At 40.6% G+C, this 20,557-nt stretch overlaps 1 protein-coding gene across 4 annotated transcripts in view; it reads right to left on the reverse strand.

Annotated features, from left to right (window-relative positions):
* Positions 1 to 20,557, reverse strand: part of SAP130 (Sin3A associated protein 130) — an 82,732-nt gene that overhangs the window by 56,444 nt on the left and 5,731 nt on the right. For all 4 annotated transcript variants that reach the window (XM_075529974.1, XM_075529972.1, XM_075529973.1 and 1 more), the window contains exons 3-7: positions 10,745 to 10,980; positions 9,876 to 10,034; positions 8,744 to 8,855; positions 2,324 to 2,448; positions 935 to 1,059 (exon numbers count right to left, since the gene is read on the reverse strand). In XM_075529974.1, the coding sequence (XP_075386089.1) occupies positions 935 to 1,059; positions 2,324 to 2,448; positions 8,744 to 8,855; positions 9,876 to 10,034; positions 10,745 to 10,980 (757 nt within the window). The remainder of the gene's footprint in view (positions 1 to 934; positions 1,060 to 2,323; positions 2,449 to 8,743; positions 8,856 to 9,875; positions 10,035 to 10,744; positions 10,981 to 20,557) is intronic.

Genomic DNA, 20,557 nt, shown 5'->3' on the forward strand with positions numbered 1-20,557 from the left:
TATTCCTCTGGCTGTTTGAGGATTCCATACCCCCCACTATCATGACCCCAGTACTGCTTTTAAGTTCTGGCTAGACCAGACCATGTACACTGGTAAAGATAAAGAGCTCATGAGACGTGAAGAGCAAATGTTTTGAGAATGATGAGGGCAACGAATGAACAAATGTGCTTTACACAATTGATGTATGTATGGATTGTGATGAGTTGTATGAGCCCCCAATAAAATGATTTAAAAAAAAAAAGAGCTCACGACCCATGGAATCCAGGTCAGAGAAACCCCTCAGGAACAAAACTGGGAGTAGCAATACCAGGAGGGTAAGGAGGTGGGGGGAGGAGGGAAGTAGGGAGAAGCAATTGAAATAATTGATGCATAAGTCACTCCCCTGGGAGATGAATAATGGAAACACTGGTGAAGGGAGACAGCGGTCAGTGTAAAGTCTACATCTTTACATCAGCTCATAAGGTACTATGTGCTTCAATACTTTTCTCCTCTTTCCTACTGTTGACTTCCTCGGTATTTCTTACATGTGGCATATATGATGCAGTCTCAGGGCCTTTGCCTGGTGTAGATAGCTCTTCTCCCAAACGGACCACTTCGCTGCCTATTTTCTTTTTCTGTTAGAATGTACTTTTATTAACAAAGCCTTCTCTAACCACCTTATATGAAATAAGAAATCACCATATATGAACTAGTAAGTCCCTGGTCACTACAAATTCCTTTCACTGTTATTTCATTTCTCTCCAAAGCACCTGTCACTCTTAAGACAGGAATTTTGCTCATTGATTTATCCTTAGTATCTTGACCAGCACATGGCAAATAAAAACAAAAACAAGAAACCTCAATAAATATTTACAAAGTTAAGTGAAAGAGCAAACGGAAGGAGGGATGAGAGGAGGGATGGAATCCTCATTAGATCCTCAGACCCCCAATGTACCTAAGAGCTGAATCAGTAGCATGTGCTGCTGTTGTGGTGATGACTGGAGACTGCGCTCTGGTGGCTGAGACAGTTGCTACCACAGCAGGAGGGATGGTATTAGAGGTGGTCACAGGTTGGCGAGACTATTAAGAGAAGAGAAGAGAATATTTTAAACCAAGATAAACCAAGTCAACTACTCAAAGCAAAAATGAAAGTAAAGTCTCATCATTCTGATATTAAAAACTTATCTTTTCACAGAGGGCATTTCAAGAACTGACAGAATAACCAAAAGACCAGGAGTTAATTTGTTCAAGCAGTCAAAATTCTGAACCACCAGTCAGTCACAGAGCTGTTACTGGTCCGGGTTTTAACATTTTCTGCTACCACATCATCCAGTGTTTTCTACTGAGAAAACCTAAAAAGGGTCGGTCTCAGAACATCTGACTTATCATGACTAAAGTACCCAAACTCTGTAGTCAAAGATTCATGATGTGCAGAAAAGTCCTGATGTCATCATGAGAATACAATGTCATTACTATTACATCGTGGTAAAAGCGTCACCTGACAAGGCCCATACTGGGCTTCACCTGCGTAACCAGTCATTCCTTCTATCCCTGATCTCTTCTGATTCATTCAGGTAAATCACAAAACTCTTGACCATTTTTTATATCTGTTTGTTCACCTCCAGTCTGTTTACTTGCCACTCCCACTGTGGACAGAATGCCTGCAGTTTCTTCTTCATCAGTAACCCCCCTGCCTTGGTGATGCCTTTTCTCCAATCCTTCCTATTCTATGCCACCCATATCCCTGGGGGGCTGATCACCCTCCCAGCGCTCTCTTCTCGGTCCACAAGGTGTTTTAGTTAAATCTGAAAGCTGTGGGCTAGACTGTGTGCTGACCAGTGCCCTAATCAGGGCTGTTTTTATTGTCTTAAATCTAGCTGTTTCACAAACATATTACTTGGAAGTTCATGAATTCTCAGTTACGTTAATTGAGTTAGATAAACCTTTCCTTATTTTTCCTGGGAAAGAAGACATAGAATGTGCAAAAAAACTTTTAGAACTTAAAAAACCCTATCTAAAGGAAAACCACTTGGTTCTCGTCACTTGTAATGCACTGTCTGAATCTGCTATAACCAGCATGCTCCTTCTTGCCACTGTGTTCTATTAATCTCCCCTTTAAGCGTCCTCCTTTTCATGCCTGAATCCTCACTACTGTACCTAACAAAAGCTCTTCCCGTAAGAGTTCCTTTCTAAATGCCTACAACTCCTTCCACAACCTCCGATATGCCTCGAGGTTGGGATTTAAAGTTACTTAAAAACAAGGCTTGCACCGTGGCTAGCAGAGTGAGTAACTCACAGCAAGCACTTAATACTTGTTGGCAGATGACCCCCAACCTAGACATGCCTGGATCGGTTGGTGAATGATGTGCTGCACTGCGGGCTGTGCTGTGGCAGCATTTGGCAACTGGGAAGTCGGCCTCAAGACTGTGGTCACCTTAGAGCTGGACATCACCGCGGCAGCAGCAGCACCTACAAAACACGGACTAGTTAGCGTGGCTAAGGGCTCACCAGTGAAACACATTCAGTTACGCAGTCACAGTAATTTTAAAAACTCACTCGTCATTGCTTGTGTATTGAGTTGTAATGCATACTGAAGGTATGCATTTGATTCCCAATAGCAAATACTTCATTGAGCAAGCAAGGTTCTACCTCATTCTGCATATTCCAGAGTGTCAGTGAGTATTCCATCAAACCTGACATACAGATTGAACACCTATGATGAGAGGACTGAACTGGATGCACGTCTTTCCTGACTTTAAATTATGCATCATTCACTTGTTCTAGTCAAACAATTGCCTGTTAGTCTGTGTACAAGTTCTCTGTAAGAACAATTAATGTTGGATTCCCATTCTTTAGAATGCTAATCAGTTACTATGATTCAGAGCCCAATGTCTGAATGTGCAACAAAACACAAGTACACATCTTACTGGCATCCTGTTTTCAGTCAAGATACTACATCTGATGCAATCGTTTATCTTCAGATAGTTATGAATTCTTAGTTATGTGTGATGGATTAGTCAGCATCTCCTAAGTTTGATTTCTACTTGTCTTTAATGATATGTATAGTTTTAGGCATTCTAGTTAGGTCTTTGATGTATTTTGTTTGTTTTTATATACGATGAGGTATGCATCTCATTTCATTTTTCTACAAATTAATATCCAATTTTATGAGCACGATTAGTTAAAGAGACTACCCCTTCTGCACTTAATGGGGTTTGACGCTTTGTCCAAGATGTAGATGGGTGGATTTATGACACAGTTCTCAATTCTTTGCCACAGGTCAATGTGTACATCACTGTACCAGTACCAGACTGTATAGTGCGTTCTCCTGTAGATTTTGAGGTGTGGAAGTATAATGCCTCATATTTTATTGTTGTCCTTTGATTTGGTTCTTTCCAAATAAAGCTGATGACTGGCTTTTCCATTTATTTAAGGAAGGAAGGAAGCAATCTGGGTTGCTGCTACAGTTGTCTGTAAAGACCGTTGGGTGTTGTTGAGTGCCATCAACCTCACAGTGATCCTATGGACAGAGCGAACCACTCTGTGCAGCCCCGCATCACTGCCACAACCGTTGTGACATTGGAGCCCATCAATGCAGTCACTGTGTCAAGGGCCTGCCTCTATTTCACTGCTCCTATACACTACCAAGCACGATGTCCTTCTTGAGGGACTGGTCTCTACGGACAGCATGTTCACAGTAGTATGTAAGATTAAGTTTCCCCAACCTTGCTTTTAAGGAGCGTTCTGACGACAGCTCTTCCGAGACAAATTTCTGTTTTCAGGCAGTCTGTGGTACCTTCAGTATGCTTTACCAGCACAATTAAAATGCATCGATTCTTCTTTGGTCTTCCTTATTCAATGTCCAGCTTTCCCATGATTGATAAAGTCCTAGCTTGGGTCAGGTTCACCTTAGTACTCAAAGTGACACTTTCTTTAACACTTCAGAGAGGACTTGTACACAGAATTGTCCAATGTAATGTCCTTTGATTTTCTGCCTGTTGTGCATGAATGTTCATTACTTTACAGAGGTCTTATGCAGGCTTATCTAATGCACTGAACACTTGACTGCTGCTTACAGGAGCGATGATTGTGGATACAAGCAAGATGAAATCCTTGACCACTTTACTCTTTTCTCCAGTTATCATGATTTTACCTATTGCGAGGATTCGTGTTTTCTTTACACTGAATTGTAATACATACTAAAGGCTCCAGTCCTGGATATTCATCAGCAGGTGCTTCAAGACGTCCTTACTTTCAGTGAGCAACTGTGTCATCTGCTATTGTAGGTGGTTATTAAGTCTTCCTCGAATTCTGATACCACATTCTTCCTCATAAAATCCAGCTATCCTGCTTATTTGCTTAGCAACCAGATTGAACAAGTAAGATGAGAGGATACACGTACACCTTTTTGATTTCCAACCATGTACTATTTCCCTGTTCTACTCTTACAATTGCTTTCTGAGCCATGGACAGGTTTTCCATGTGCACAATGAAGTGTTCTGGAATTCCCATTCTTCGCTGGGCAGTTTACAGTTTGCTATGATCTGCACAAATACCTATGCAAGTAAACGTCTTTCTGGTATTCTCTGCTATCAGCCACGATCCATCTGACCTCAGCAATGACCATATCCTCTTCTGAAGACAGCCTGAATCTCTGGCAGCTCCTTGCCACTGTACTACTGCAACCATTATTCGATAATCTTCAGCAAAAATTTACCTGTGATATTACTAACACTGTTCTTTAATTTGCCCATTCTCTTGGGTCATTTTTCTTTGGAATGGGTACAGATATGGATCTTGTTCAGAGTTGGCTGGACAGTTATCTGTCTTCCAAATTTCTCGGGAAAGACTAGTGAGTGCTTCCAGTGCTTCACCAGCTTGCTGAAATATTTCAATTGTTAACTGAAGCCTTGCTTTTTGCTAATCCCTGGAGGCTTCACTTTGAATTATACCCTTCGGCGGAGCATGAAATTCTTCTCTCAGTGCTACTATCTCTTGATCAGAGGCTACCTCTTGAAAAGGCTGAATGAAAACAGAAGAACAGTAACTGAGCAATGTTGCCTTGGTGATAAAAACGAAACTGGAGATCAAGTGACAGAATTTGCAAGACCAGTAACTTCACAATCACAAATGCCTTTTTTCGATAACACAAAAGGTGACTGTAGCCATGGAGTTCTCCAGATGGAAAACAGAGAAATAAAATGGACTACATGTGTGTGTAAGGGTGATGCAGGAGCTCGATCTCAGCAGCTAAAACGAGGCCTGAAGCTGACTGCTGCACAGAGCATCAAGTGTTCACGTGTAAGTGGAGGCTAAAGCTGAAGAAAATGAAAATACGGCCACGAGATCCAAAACACGACTGCGAGGACAAATCACTTAAATTTCCAAAACACCTCAGGAGCAGATTTGACACAATGAACACAAATAACACATGTGCTGAGGGAGGACATCAAGGGCACCACTAATGAAGATAGCGTCACTAAAAAGACATGAAAGAAAGGGGAAAAAAAAATCGAAGTGGATGTCAGAAAAGGTTCCGAAACTGATGGCAGAGTAGCTAATACAAATGGAAAAACTGAGGAAGAGCTCAACAAAAAAATTTCAAAGGGCAGCTCAAGAAAACAGAATTTTAATGTGCAAAGACATTAGAAAACGAAGAAGAATATGCTCAGTATATCTTAAAGAACTGATGAAAAGTCATGCCATGAGCTGCAATACTGAAAGGTTCTGTGGGCAGACTATTGACAGAGCAGGGAGCATCAAAAGACGACGGAGAGAATGCTCGGCGGGGCATGAGCAAATGTGGCAACAAAGCCGATGGGGCCGGCTATCGGGAGATACAGCGTCTGGGCTCTGAAAGCCTGAAGGTGAACAAGCGGCCATCTAGCTCAGAAGCAACAAAGCCACATGGAAGAACACACCAGCCGGTGCGATCACGAGGTGCCGAAAGGATCAAGTATCAAAGAACAAAAAATGATATCATTGTGAATGAGGGGGGGGTGTAGGATGGGGACCCAAAACTCATCTGTAGGCAAGTGGACATCACCTTACAGAAGGGTCACGGAGAAGAGATGAGCCAGTCAGGGTGCAGTGTAGCAATGATGGAACATACAAGTTTCCTCTAGTTCCTAAATGTTCCCCCCACACACACACTATCATGATCCCAATTCTACCTTACAAATCTGGCCAGACCAGAGGATATACACTGGTACAGATAGAAACTGGAAACACAGGGAATCCAGGGCTGATGATCCCTTCAGGACCAGTGCTGAGAGTGGCGATACTGGGAGAGTGGAGGGAGGGTGGGTTGCAAAGGGGGAACCGATTACAAGGAACTACATATAACTTCCCCCCTGGGAGACGGACAACAGAAAAGTGGGTGAAGGGAGACGTCAGACAGGGCAAGCTATGACAAAATAATAATTTACAAATTATCAAGGGTTCATGAGGGAGGGGAAAGCGGGGAGGGAGGAGAAAAATGAGGAGCTGATGCCAGGGGCTTAGGTAGAGAGCAAATGTTTTGAGAATGATGAAGGCAATGAATGTACAAATGTGCTTTACACAAATGACGTATGTATGGATTGTGATATGAGTTGTATGAGCCCCTAATAAAATTATCACACACACAAAAAATACTCAGAATCAAAAAGAACTGGTTGACCTTTGGCTTGTATTGACATTTTCATAGTGTTACATCTTCCAATTCATGATCATATGTTTTTGTTATTTATTGTACCTATGTACATAGATCTCTTTTGGTCTCTTTCAGTAATGTTTTGTAGTTCTCTTTATATAAGCCTTTTGTGTCTCGTTCATTATAGTTATTCCTTAAGTAGTTCATTCTGGGGGCAGCTTCCATAAATGGAAGCCTTGGTGGTGTAGTGGTTATCTGTTGGACTACTAACCACAAGGTCACCAGTTCAAAACCAGCAAGCATGCTGTGGGAGAAAGACAGGGCTTCCTACTCTGTAAAGAGTTACAGTCTCAATAGAAAGTAAATGTTTAGAAAATAATGAGGGCAGCACATGTACAAATATGCTCAACACAATGTAAGTATGGATTGTTATAAGAGCTCCCAGTAAAATGATCTTTCTTTTTTTGATCTTTCAATAATAATAAAAACAGTTAAAGTCTCGGAAACGTTTAGTAGGGGTAGTTCTACTGCAGGACACCCTACAGGGCTGCCATGAATCGCTATCGACTGGATGGCAGTGAGCTCTTTTGTTCTTGCTGTTTTTTAATTGTAAATGGCACCGTTTTCTTGACTTACTTCTTAGGGAGAAAATCAGACTGATTTTTGAGTACTGATTTTTAACCCTGCCTCTTTGCTGAATTCTTCTATTAATTCCTGCATCTCGCTTATTGTGTTCTGGATTTTTTCTGTATATACTCACACCATCTGCAAATAAAGATCATTTTGTTCCTTCCTCACCTATTGGGATTCATTTTACTTTCCTTTCCCGACTGAGTGCTGTGGCTAAGATTTAAAATACAATTGTGAATTAGATAAAAGGCTGTTTCTAATTCCTAATGGGAATGCTTTCAGCCTGAGCTCTGCTGAGAATACTGGCTCCTTTGGGTAAGGACGTGTTCATAATTATGTTCAAGAATGTCCCTTCTATTCCTATTGTGCTGATTTTTTTTAATCAGGTGCAGATCATTTAGAAAATCACATGGTTGTTTTCCTTTGTCTTCAATGACATTCTTTTTTTCCCTTTTTAATCATAATGTGTGCTAGAACTCATTAAAGAAAACTGACTTTCAAAAAAAAAAAAGAAAAAGAAAACTGACTCTCTTTAGTGTTTTAAACAAACTATTAATTGCATGGCAATTAGGAAAACACTGATTCATCTACTTGGGAGTCACCAGTTTGATTTGGGCTATTAAGTCCGAAGTTTACCTATCAGATAACTGTAATTCATTTTTTACACTTAGTGCAAATGTCAATAGGGTGGAAAATACAAATAAACATCTTAGTGTTGTATGAAATGTTCAGACCTTGTAGACTGACTATGTTTTTCAGACAGTCACTACAATAAGGGTAGCCTGACTTAGCCAAAAATATGTTTACACTCTCTAAAAGAAGGTATACTGGCTTATTGGTTAAGAAATGACACAATTTTACTACCTTACAACTGATTGGAAAAAACCAAGGATACTTTCTTGTTACATAGTTTTTAAAAAGACAGAGGTCATTATCACTAAACAGTGAACTATTCAGTATCAAGATGAGGGAGATTGAGAAAGCTCATGGAAAAATGAAAATTGAAGATAACGGAATTTCACCATCAACTATTTGAAATTCCCTCACCTTCTTGGCTTTTTAAAATTGAGATCATATTTAGACTACCCTAGACTTGGGGAGTTCCGTAACAAACGGAACACAATTTGCAACATTCTAAAAATTTGCAGATACGCACACAATATACACAACACATTACATATCATATATGCACACAACATACAGCACACATGGGTACATATGTGTATCGGAACCATAAATCCGCTGCCATAGGGTTGGTTTGACTCACAGTGCTCCTACAGCAGAGGAGAATTGCATCCAAGAGTTTCTGAGGATACAAACCCTATGGAAGCACACAGCCTCATCTTTCTCCCACAGAGTAGCTGCTAAGTTTGAACTGCAGAGCTTGTAATTAGCAGCCCAACACCTAACCCAAAGTGCTCCCACTTTGTTTACTTACTCTTATCTTCTCCCACATGTGAACCTGCCCTTCTGAGTCTGAAGCAAACTTGCAGTCTTTACCTCGAGGTAAGTGAGATGCTCCTATATGAAGAGGTGGGCCAGGGGCATTGCTACGGATGATAGACATCTGCACATTTGTGGTCATGATATGATGCAGGTTACTTGGATGTCCCTGCAACAAAGGGGTAGAACGTTATTTTCATGTGCTGGCCACCACTGACTTATCCATTGCCTCCAAGTATGGGTCAGATCGTTTCTATCAGCCCTTTCCAGAGGAAAGTTCCGAGAGCACTTAGCTTTCGCTAGTCAATGCACTGAATGATCACCCACGCAAACACTTATACGGGTCAGTAACTGCGGGTTCATCAACAGCTTAGGGCCTCTGCAGACCTAGTAACGGGTGACATACCTACGTCCAAATTTAGATACTCTTCGCTCCAACGATAGTTCTTCACTCTTGCTTTTTCTGTTCTAGATAAAAAGTTTGTTTCTTCCCATCCCCACTACTTCCTTTGAATACAACATACAAGTTTTTGATGTTATATATGAGTTCTGTATAAATTGTAATCAGTAATTCACAGGTTCCTTTCCTATCAGGTTCTTTGGCTGACCCCTAAAATGTCCCTTCCGCACAATCTCCCCAAACCAATTCCAGTGTTTCTCAGCTTGCAGTTTGAGTATTTTAGGGAATACTCAGAGTATGACAAAGGGGAGGAAAAAACGACACTGCAGCTTTTTGGAACACTCACTTTTCTTGAAAGCATGAACACAAAGAGTTCTGTTGCTTGCATTTTCCATTGGTAAGTCATTGAAAATAGAGAAACCACAAATCAAAGAAACACTGTCCAATGACACTGCAGAAGGACTGTCTGATCCCATCAAATTGTGTACCTGTACCAAGAGCTAACTAATTAGTTCCTCAAAGATTCAGATCATCTTATCTGCGTGCATATCTTACACTGAGAATAGTGCCTAGGCTTCCTAAATATTGCTTAAGTGACAAGGATCATTATGCATATTAGTTTCTAATTTTATCTCCTTCTTTCTCACACATACTACCTCACCTTAACAGGTATCAATGACCATTTGTAAGTTTCTATTTAGTACAGTGCCTAACGTATTGCGAGCATTCAATAGTGATCGACATTTTGGCATCTCAGGTAGAACATGAGCAAATGAAAGAAAAAAAGACCTGTTGTCCACTGATGGTTGCCACAGGAATGGCGGAAGCTTGAGGGAGGCTACTCTCCATGGTAACAGTAACCTGCCCTGGAACCTTGGGGGGCAGTGACATGGTAGAAGGCGGAGCAGGAGCAATAGGTCGGCTAGGCATGGTGGGCTTCGGAGGTGGCTGCAAATAGAATTCCACATGAAACATATCAGTAGCCTTTTACCAATTACGTATTTCATTCTATAATTAAAAGTATGCAAGTTACACCTGGAGAGAGCCAATAAAGATGCCAGGACACTTATGCATTTTATCTTTCAACATTACAGTTTTTCTACTTCAGTACGAGCATTTCCATGCTACTGACGAAGGAATGCTCAGTGAAGCTACTTGACTGGCTCGAAACCACGAAGACAGTCAAAGGTAAAGCTAAGAAATAAATCCCATTTCTGTGTGACTCACAGTCTGTGCTCACTCGTCTATGCAAAGCTTCCCACCAAATTTAGTAAATAAAACTCCGAGTAACTATAATGCTCACAGGGTAATTAAGCAAGGTAATGTAATAAGATACCCTCATTCCCCAAGCTGGCAACACAGGCTTGGTGCGCAGAAGCATCACTCTAAGGCAAAAAGCCCGAATCAGCATGCTCACAATTTAAAATCCAGTTCAGAACAGCTCAAGAAAAGATCCTGTGATGCCTACTGCTTAGTGGTACAAGACTACGCACTTCAAACCAGCAGAGCTCTGGGTTCTAGGGGATTGATAAACGGACAGATTAAAAAGAAAAAGCAACGTACAATCCTAGTCTATAAGACAAAGAATATACACTAGCCAGAAATATTAACTAGCCTTCCGTGGTGGTTCAGGGAGAAATGTTCAGCTTTTCGATTACCTTCATAAGTCCCTCTGAAAATGAGAGCGGCACTGCTGGCGTCAGGTGTGCTGGCGGGGTCGTCACTGTGACAGGTGCGCCCGATGCAACAGCGTGGTGTGTGGACAGCATCTGGACCTGTGGATAGGGCCTTACCACAACAGGCTCTTGCTTCTCTTCACGGGACTGAAGGGAGCTGCTGGAACCCAGATGCTCCCTGGCAGGGACTTCAGCATCTCGACCAGACTCATCATTGACTAGGAAAGACAGGAAGTGTTAAAAAGTCATAGCCTACTGAAGTTGGAGTAACAACACACATAAACCTGGCACTTGTGGTTAAATTTCGGGTTTTACAAAACTGATCATTTCATTGTGGAATTTTCTTAACAAGGAGAGTTGAAGATTGCCACCATTTGAAATCAGATCTCATTGACAATGGAGGAAGACAGGACATTATCTGTGTATGGTGCATTGTCTTTTCCACAGTTAGAACAAAGGACCTGGCGACCATGTACAATAAACTAAAAAAAGCTTAAAATGCAATACAATATATTAGAGCATTGCATTGAAAACACTTATGAAAAATTAAAAACACCTAACATTAAAAATACATTTCAATAAATATCTCTATAAAATTAAATATATACAAATATGAGTTCCCTCAGTATATGAACATATGGATTTTCATAACAAAATTTTTGATCTAAACTTAACAAAAAGAACATGGCTCTTTCTATCACTATTAAAATGCCAATATTCTTATTGTTAGGTGCCAAAGAGTTGGTTCCCACTCAAAAAGTTATCCCTGCTAGGCGCCGAGGAGTCAGTATTTTAATAAATTGTTCAGATGTTTTTCACCTATTTGTAAATTAGGGTAGACTTTTATTTTACATTCAATGAATTATAACAAATACACAGTGCAAAAATGTTAATTTGCCATTGAATTTTTGCAAACTGAATATATCTTTGTAAATGGAACCCCATCTTAAGAAACAAAACATTGAAGTTCCCCTATAAACCCCAATCCAGTTAACCCTCCCAAGGATAGCCACTATACCAACATTATAGCGTTATCTATTTTTGAACTTGATATAAAGACTCAAAACAAATGTTCCCTGTTAAGTTTCACTACTTTCACTCAACTCAGCATAATTATCAGCAGTAGAGCTTTCATTCTCAAAGTTTTATAGTACACCATGGGGGCAATAAACCACCAACTAGCCATCTAGTTTCCTGTTAATGGGCATGTGGTGAGTTTTCAGTGTCTTACTTTGTTAGCATAATGTGATAGGATTGAAAAGTGTATCCTAACACCTCTATACCTGTGGTAACAATCTCATTTGAGAGGGAATTGTGTTTTTTAGTTAATGGTGGCACAGTGGTTATGCTCTGGGCTGAGATCCGCAAGGTCAGCAGTTCAAAACTACAAGGCACTCTGTGAAATAAAGATAGGGCTTTTTACTCCCACAAAGAGATACATACAATCCAAGAAAACCCACAGGGGCAGTTTCTACCATGTCCTACAGAGTCACTCTGAGTCTGCACTGACTTGATGGAAAGTTAGTCAAGTCTTTTTTGAAATATAATGGGATTAAACAAGCAAGGTAGAAGCAGAGATGGGAGAGAAGCCAAGGCAAATGAAGAATGCTCATGAGCAATGGAGAAGAGAAAGCTTTCCCCTAGGACCAGCACCTGGAATTTGGAGTTCAAGCCCCCAAAGCTGGGAAAATAAACTACTGTATGTGAAATTCATCAGTGCATGGTGCTTCTGTTATAGATATCTAAATCAGAATGTACCATTTTTGTTGGATATGTACCTAGGAGTGGAACTGAATCATAGAACTATTACAGCACCATTAAAAATATCATTTTATTGGGGCTCATACAACTCTGATCACAATCCATACATACATCATTGTGCAAAGCAAACCTATACATTCGTTGCCCTCATCATTTCCAAAATTCGTCTTCCGCCTGGGTTCCTGGAATCAGCTCATTTTCCTTTTTTCCCTCCCGCTCCCCCAGAGAGGAGGTTATATGTAGATCCTTGTGACCGGTTCCCTCTTTCTACCCCTCCTTTCCTCCCGGTATCACCACTCTCACCGTTGGTCCTGAGGGGTTTATCCGTCCTAGATTCCCTGTGTTTCCAGATCCCTACTGCACCACTGTGCATTCTCTGGTCTAACCAGGTTTGCAAGGTAGAATTGGGATCAAGATAGCTGGGGGAGGAAGTTTAAGAACTCATTACTGCTCCACTGAACCCTGAGTGACTCATCTCCTCCCCACTACCCCTCTGCAAGGGATGTCCAGTTGTCTACAGATGGGCATTGGGTCCCCATCATGCACTCTCCTCATTCACGGTATGATTCACCACCCACCCCACCCACCCCCACCTTTGGTGCTTGAAAGCTGGTCCCTCAGCCCTTCATGATCACACATGTTGGTGTGCTGCTTCCATGTGGGCTTTGTTGCTTCTGGGCTAGATGGCCGCTTGTTTAGTTTCAAGCCTTTAAGTCCCCAGATGCTATATCTCTCGATAGCCAGGCACCATCAGCCTTCTTCACCACACTTACTTAGGCACACATTTGTCTTCAGCGTTTATGTGGGGAAGGTGATCACACAATGATGTTTTTGTTCTTTGGTGTCTGCTACCTGATCCCTTCAACACCTCGTGTTCACACAGGCTTGTGTGCTTCTTCTCTGTGGGCTTTGTTGCTTCCGAGCTAGTTGGCCGCTAGATTGCCTTCAAGCCTTTAAGACCCCAAACGCTTTATCTTTTAATAGCCAGGCACCATCAGCTTTCTACACATTTGCTTATGCACACGTCTGTCTTCAGCAATCATGTTGGGAAGGTGGGTATCATGGAATGACCGTTTAGCCGAGCAAGGTGCTCTTGTATTGAGGGAATGCACGCGAGGAGGCCCAATGTCCACCTGCTACCCTACTAGTGAACCTATAAATATATGCACATAGGTTTATTCCTCCATAATCAAATATATTTACATATGTACATGTCTGTATTTAGGCTTCTCTGTATGCTCTTTGCTTCCTACTCCTTTCCTCTATTTCCTTATGCTTTCCTCCTGTCCCACTACCATGTTCAGCCTTCATTCTGGTTTCAGTAATTCCTCTGTTACCTTGCCCTTGGTCACTCCCTACTAGTCTTCCCATCCCCTCCCTTGCACTAGTTTTGAACCACTCATTGTTCCCTTATCCCTGGGTTGGCCAATACCTCTTCCCTTCCCCTACCTCCCACACTCTCATGTCCTCAGGGACCGTTGGTCCCGTTATTTTCTTCTCATATTGTTTGTCCAGCCTATCTTATCTAGGTGGACCGCAGATATATTATTATGTACAGTATCATTTTTAAAGTCTAAGTAAAGTTCCATTATATAAATGTACTACAGATTTTTTAAACCACTATATCATAGATGGGGTTTTGGACATTTCCAAATTTGGGGTATTAACAACTCTGGACTAAATATCATATACTGTACATTGTATCCCCTGTCCAATAATCTCTCTATAGAAAAAGTCCTATATACTGATGTCCCCCAGGTCATTCACCATTTTTAATATTTTGATTTGCAAATCACCTTGTTAATGTATAGTTTTATATACATAAATGGTCAGTTGAGAGATCGGTAATTTTTTCACTAACTAGGAAAACATTACTCAGCCAAATGGTAGATAAATACTTAACTTTGTAAGAAGTTGTCAGTCCTTCCTCAGGTATTTGTGTCATTCTACATTCTCAGCATCACTGTATGAGAGTTCTAACTGCTCCCCACCCTCATAAATATTTAATACACAACCATTCGAGACTGTAACTCCTTCTGAGCGTGAAAAGCCGTCTTTCTCCTTTGGAGCAGCTGGTGATTTCAAACTGCAGACCTTATGCTTAGTTCATTAATTACTTTGCCACCAGGGCTCCTTTCAGTATCACTGATTATCATGAAAATGTCATTAAAGCCATAAGGAATCAAATTCACAGGGCAGTTGTAACCTCTTCTATAGGGTAACTCGAGTAGGCATCAACTCAATGGTAGTAAGTGAGAGTGAAGCTACTACTTAGTCTATTACACAGGGTGGCTCATATATAGCGATGAAGCTGGAAGCTAAGGCACAGTATGTACAATATCAGCAGGTGGTAACACAACTTGAAGAATGTGATCAATGTCAATGGATTGTATAGGTAGCTATATACTGGATATGAATTGATATCTATTCTGCCATTTATAGAATGTGAGAATTGCAGTGAAACATCACTGTTCTTCAAGTAATATACATCTACACATGAATTTCTATGAGTACATGGATAATCTGCCGAAGTATGCCTAAAGGAAAAAGTGGATCAACTGTGAGACTTGAATAACTAGCTGGTACCCAGCTACCACTCCCAACTGCTCTTAAAAGGCACACAATTGAAGGCAGTAGATCCGGGATCGGCAAACTTTTCAGTCAATCTTGTCCCGCACAACTTAAAAATTATTCAAAAGCCATAAATATATTTTATATACAAATGAAATCACCATTATCTGAATAATATCCTTTAAATGAAACTGATAATTTTCAAATTTTACTTCAAATTTTTTTATTTTGCTTCAAAGCCAAGTACATACCAAAAGAGCTGCATGTGGCTCATGGGCCATAGGTGCCAACTCCTATCCTTGATAGAGTAGGAGAAAAGTAAGGAACACATCTCAAAATCATACGGGAGGCCAGGCTTACTGGTTCCATAAAGATTGGTGGAACACTACGACTATGGCCTTCAGTCAATTACCCTTCAGGTCTGTGGCTGAATTTTCAGCCGACCAAAAGGTGTATAAGGGGAATAGGAACACTAGTGAAGTGTATTCACCACAGAACAGTCAACTGATTGACAACCGAAAGGCAGCACTTATCCAAAGTTCAGAAGGGTTGAAAAGATGGAGGAACTGAAACAGGAAATACAGGGGAAAGTGGGATGCACGGTATTATATTGAGGAGGTCGCAATGAATGAGATGAAAGAAAATGTACATGAATTGCGGAATGTAAAAATTATATGTCTTATAAACCGTCACTCAATTCACAATCAAGATGAAGAGGAAAGTACATTAACTGGGTAACAGTGATGGGAGAGATCGTGTACAGTGCAGTCTCAAATTAAAAAGAAGAAGCCCAGCAGGGTCAAGCAGGTTTTAGCAGAGATTTCAAACAAAGAAAATGTGATGAGATGTGCAAAGACCTAGCATTAGGAAAGCAAAGGAAGAACAAACTCGGCATGTCTTAAATCCCAGAACTAAAAGAAAACATTTTTAACCAAGCCTCAAGTTTCCATATTGGAAGATTCTATGGGTGAAATATTGAATGATACAGGAAGCATGAAAAGAAGATGGAAGGAATAAGAGTTATCTATACCCAAAACAGCCAGTCAGTACCTCACCATTTTAGAAGGCAGCACATGAGCAAGAACGAATGGTACTGAAGGAAGAAACTCAAGCTGCAGTGAAAGTATTACCCAAAAACAAAGCTCCATGAATTAATGGAATACTAAGTGAAATGTTTCCACACACTGATGAAGTACTGGAAGCACGCATTCATCTCTGCCAGGAAGTTTGGCCGACTGACTGCAAGAGATCCGTATTTGTACCCATTCCAAAGAAAGATGACTCAACAGAACACTGAGATTATAGAGCTGTATCACTGCTATCACACAATGGTTACAGAAGAATGTTGACTGGGAACTGCCAGAAGGTCAGCTGAATTCAGAAGAGGACAATGAACAAGGGATAGCAGATGGATCTTGGATATCAGATGGATCTTGGCTGAACTCAGAGAATAATACTAGACAGATGTTTACTTGTTTTTTATTGACTAATAGGTATTCAATTGTGTGGTTAATAACCAACTATGGATAACCTTGAGAACGGAAATTCTAGAACACTCCTTATGCTTATACAGAATTTGGATTAGGAGCTGGTTGTGTGAACGGAACAAGGCAAGACTGCATGGCTTAAAACCAGCAAAGGCGTACAACAGGGTTGTACTCTGACTATTCTTATTGAACCTGTATGCTGAGCACATCATCAGAAAAGCTTGATCACATGAAGCGGCATCAAGAAGGCTTATTAACAACCTGTGGTATGCAGATGACACAACACTGTTTTTTAAAAATGAGCAGGTCTTGAATCACTTGCTGATGAATTTAAAAAATCACAGCCTTTAGTATGGGTTACAACTCAATGTAAAGAAAACCAAAATCTTCACAACTGAACCAACAAGTAATTTCATGATAAATGGAAAAAGATTGATGGACTTGTCTTGCTCGGATTCACAGTCAATGCTCATAGAATGCAGTCAAGAGCTAAAAAGACACGTTGCTGTAGGTAAATCTGCAGCACAAGATCTCTTTACAGCATTGAAAAGCAAGAATCTTACTTTGAGGACTAAGGTGCGCTTGACCCAAGGCATGGTATTTTCACTTGCCTCACATGCATGTGAAAGTTGGACACGGAATCAAGATCGAAGAAGACTTGACGTATTTGAATCGGGTGTTGAAGAATCTTGAAGGTGCCATGGACTGCCAAAAGGAGAAACCGATGTCCTAGAAGAAGTATGGCTAGAGTGTACCTCAGAGGCAAGATGGGAAGACTTCATCTCATGTACTTTTGACATGTTGCCAGGACATATGTTTGGCAAAGTAGAGGGGCACTGAAAAGAGCAAGGCCTTTTTAGGAGATGAAGTGACAAAATAGCGGCAACAATGGGATCAAACCTGGGAACGATTGTGAGGATGGTGCAGGGTCAGTCGGTGTTTTTGTTCTGTTGTGCAGGGTCGCTATGAGCTGGAACTGATTTGATGGCACCGAACAACAACAACAGCTGAACTTATTCGAGTCTCCTGAGAATGCCCAAACTGTTTTTTATGACCTGGTGTAAATTAAGAGGGTAAAATTCACTGGGAAAGGATTAGAGACAGGGAGAGACCACCTTCAGCAATGTATAGATCCAGTTGGAGAATATGTCGAGACACAATAGCTTCCCAGTTTTATAACTTTTTAATAAGGGTTTCTATGATTTTGTAATATTTTGATACCTACCTATTCTCATATGAAACACATGCACGTATGAGTATGTTGTGGTAGAAGTACAGTGTTTCTGTTAGGAGAGATAAGAGTTGGTTCTGACTCCAAGTGACACATAGTGAAAAAAACATTGTCTTAGTGGGGTTCTAGAACAGGAACCCCCCCAAAAAAAACCCCACAGACAAATAGCCAAATAACTGCTAGAAGAAAACTTCTCCAACACCATAAAAGAGGAGAAAATAGTTGTTCACGATGCTCAAAGAATCCCAGACAGGAAAATCGCCACGACAAATCATAGTCAACTTTCCAATATCAAGGACAAGGAAAAAATCCCAAGAGCTGCACAAAGGAAAGAAGGGACATTACCTCCATGGATAGGAAGGCCTAACATTGTGAAGATGTCAATACTACTCAAAGCAATCTACATGTATAATGCACTTCTGATCCAGAGTCCAGCATCACTCTTTAAAGAAATGGAAAGACGAACAACCAATTTTATATGGGAAGAGACCCAAAATAACAACCTTAATACCTACTACATAGCAATGGTAATAAAAACAGCCTGGAATTGATAAAACGAACCTGTACCTCACTCTAGATGCAAAAGCAAACTGAAGATTGATGAAACAACTAAATGCAAACACTAAATATAAACAAAGAAGAAATCATCAATGGGAAAACAAGATGTGCTAATCTGGGCACTTTAGAGAAACAAATCCACAGAAACTCATGTATAAGAGAGATTTTTATATAAAGGTTAAGTGTGCATCTAGAAAACATCCCAACTCAGTTCTGCCCAAGCCCACAGTCCAACACCAATCCATAAAGTCCTCCTCCATCTCACAAAACATACACTATGATGCTGATTGCAGGAGGAAAGCCGAATTAGTAAACGTGCAAGCATCTCATCACTGGTAGGGGTCTCCACATGGGTGCTCCAGTACCCACAGCTGCATCGGGGTAGGTCCATGTGGCTTCTCCTCAGAGATGTCTTGCAGGAAGTGAGCCTTGCCAGCTAAAGCAGGGAACTGGCTAAGGCAGCTGCACTATGCTCCAACCAACAGAAAGCAAGAGACCCGAGAACTCGAAAGGCGAGGCTCACTGAGCCATTTATCCTTCTGCCCTTCAATTAACCCCACGTGTTTATCAGGCAGGCTGGCACAATAAACTAACTACCTCACAAGGAGAAACGTAAGGGCCCTAATACTTGGTATAAGCACACTATCAAACATAGCGAAACACACACACAGTGAAACACACAGACACACACAAATACAAACACACAGTCAAAGACAAAACAGAAGACTAGGACCTCCTAAAAACAAGACACTTATGTGCACCAAAAGAGTAAAAAAAGAACCACAGACTGGGGAAAATTTATTGGCAATACTACAATGAACAAGAGAATAAATTTCTAAAATCTATAGAAAACTCCAATACCTCAACAATAAAAAGTCAAATAATCCAATTTCATAATAGGCAGAGGAGGTGAACAGTTTACCAAAGAAGATATCCAGGTGGCAAGGAAAAATACGAAGAAACGTTCATAATCACTAAACAGTTGAGAGATGAAAATCAACGTAACAATGTGCCACTGCCTTCACAGACATAGATGAAACAAAATTCACAGTCATAACAATTCCACGGGACCGAGCAGAGCTGTTCCAAGGATTCTGAGACTGTAGCTAGGGTCAAGGTGAAAACAAACAGGATAACAATGCTGGAGAGGGGACAGAGACTGGAACCTTCGTAGAGAGCTGTATAGTGCTGGTGGGACTGTGAAACTGCACAGCCACTGTGGAGCACAGCATGGTACTTCCTCAAACAGCTCAGAGGGGAATCTCCTTATGATCCAGAAATCCCTTTATCAGAGCCCATTCACAACAGCAAAAGGATGGAAGCAATCTGAATGCTCACCAGTGGAAGAGCTGATGAACAGAATAAACAGCACACATGCTTAAAGAAGAGTGATGAAACTGTGAAAACACTTCATGACATCATGCTGAGTGAAGTTAGTCCACCACAAAAGGAAAAATGTTATCTGAGACCACTTTTATAAAAGAAAAAAAAGAGACAGGTTTTTCATACCCAAATAGTCATTGATGGTAACAAGGGGGGTGGGGAGGAATGGGGAAGCAGTAGGCTAGAGGGTAGACAGCATTAGCTAAGCTAAAGGGAAAGACAATATTCTACAAGAGGGCGAAGAGATTTTAGAAGCGGGTGAGGCAGGGGCCAAGGACTCTAGTGGGAGGTTTGAAAGTTGTTTAAATTGTTGAATAACTTAACTGATGACCTGATATATAAACCCTAAACTAATTCACAAAAAAATATTTTTAAAAGAAAGCACAGAGAGATTTCTAATTACTTAAGAAAACTTTTCTTTCTTAAAGGGCAAGTAAAGAACTAAGTTTCTATATACATGTATACTTTTCAGAAATAAAATCACAGATAATTTTGATCTAATTTAATGATTTTCTTTTCATTTAGTAAAGAAAGTTTGGGAGCAATTATTTCTAATTCACTCTAAGTTTATCAAGGAATATATTATAATACCTCACAAAGAATAGGTGTCCACAAATATCTTTGGCTATGTGCCTTTAAATTATTCTGCTGTGAATATATCCCAAAGAATAATACTGTAAAAAACATTTATGAGTTTATATATATTTATAAATGACCTTTATATCACTCTACAAAAACTTACTGACTTCTACTTAATTCCCTACATTGTATTAAGTGCAGCACATTGAAAGGACCATGAGAAAA

The sequence above is a fragment of the Tenrec ecaudatus genome, chromosome 13, assembly GCF_050624435.1.
Source record: "Tenrec ecaudatus isolate mTenEca1 chromosome 13, mTenEca1.hap1, whole genome shotgun sequence".
Taxonomy (NCBI): domain Eukaryota; kingdom Metazoa; phylum Chordata; class Mammalia; order Afrosoricida; family Tenrecidae; genus Tenrec; species Tenrec ecaudatus.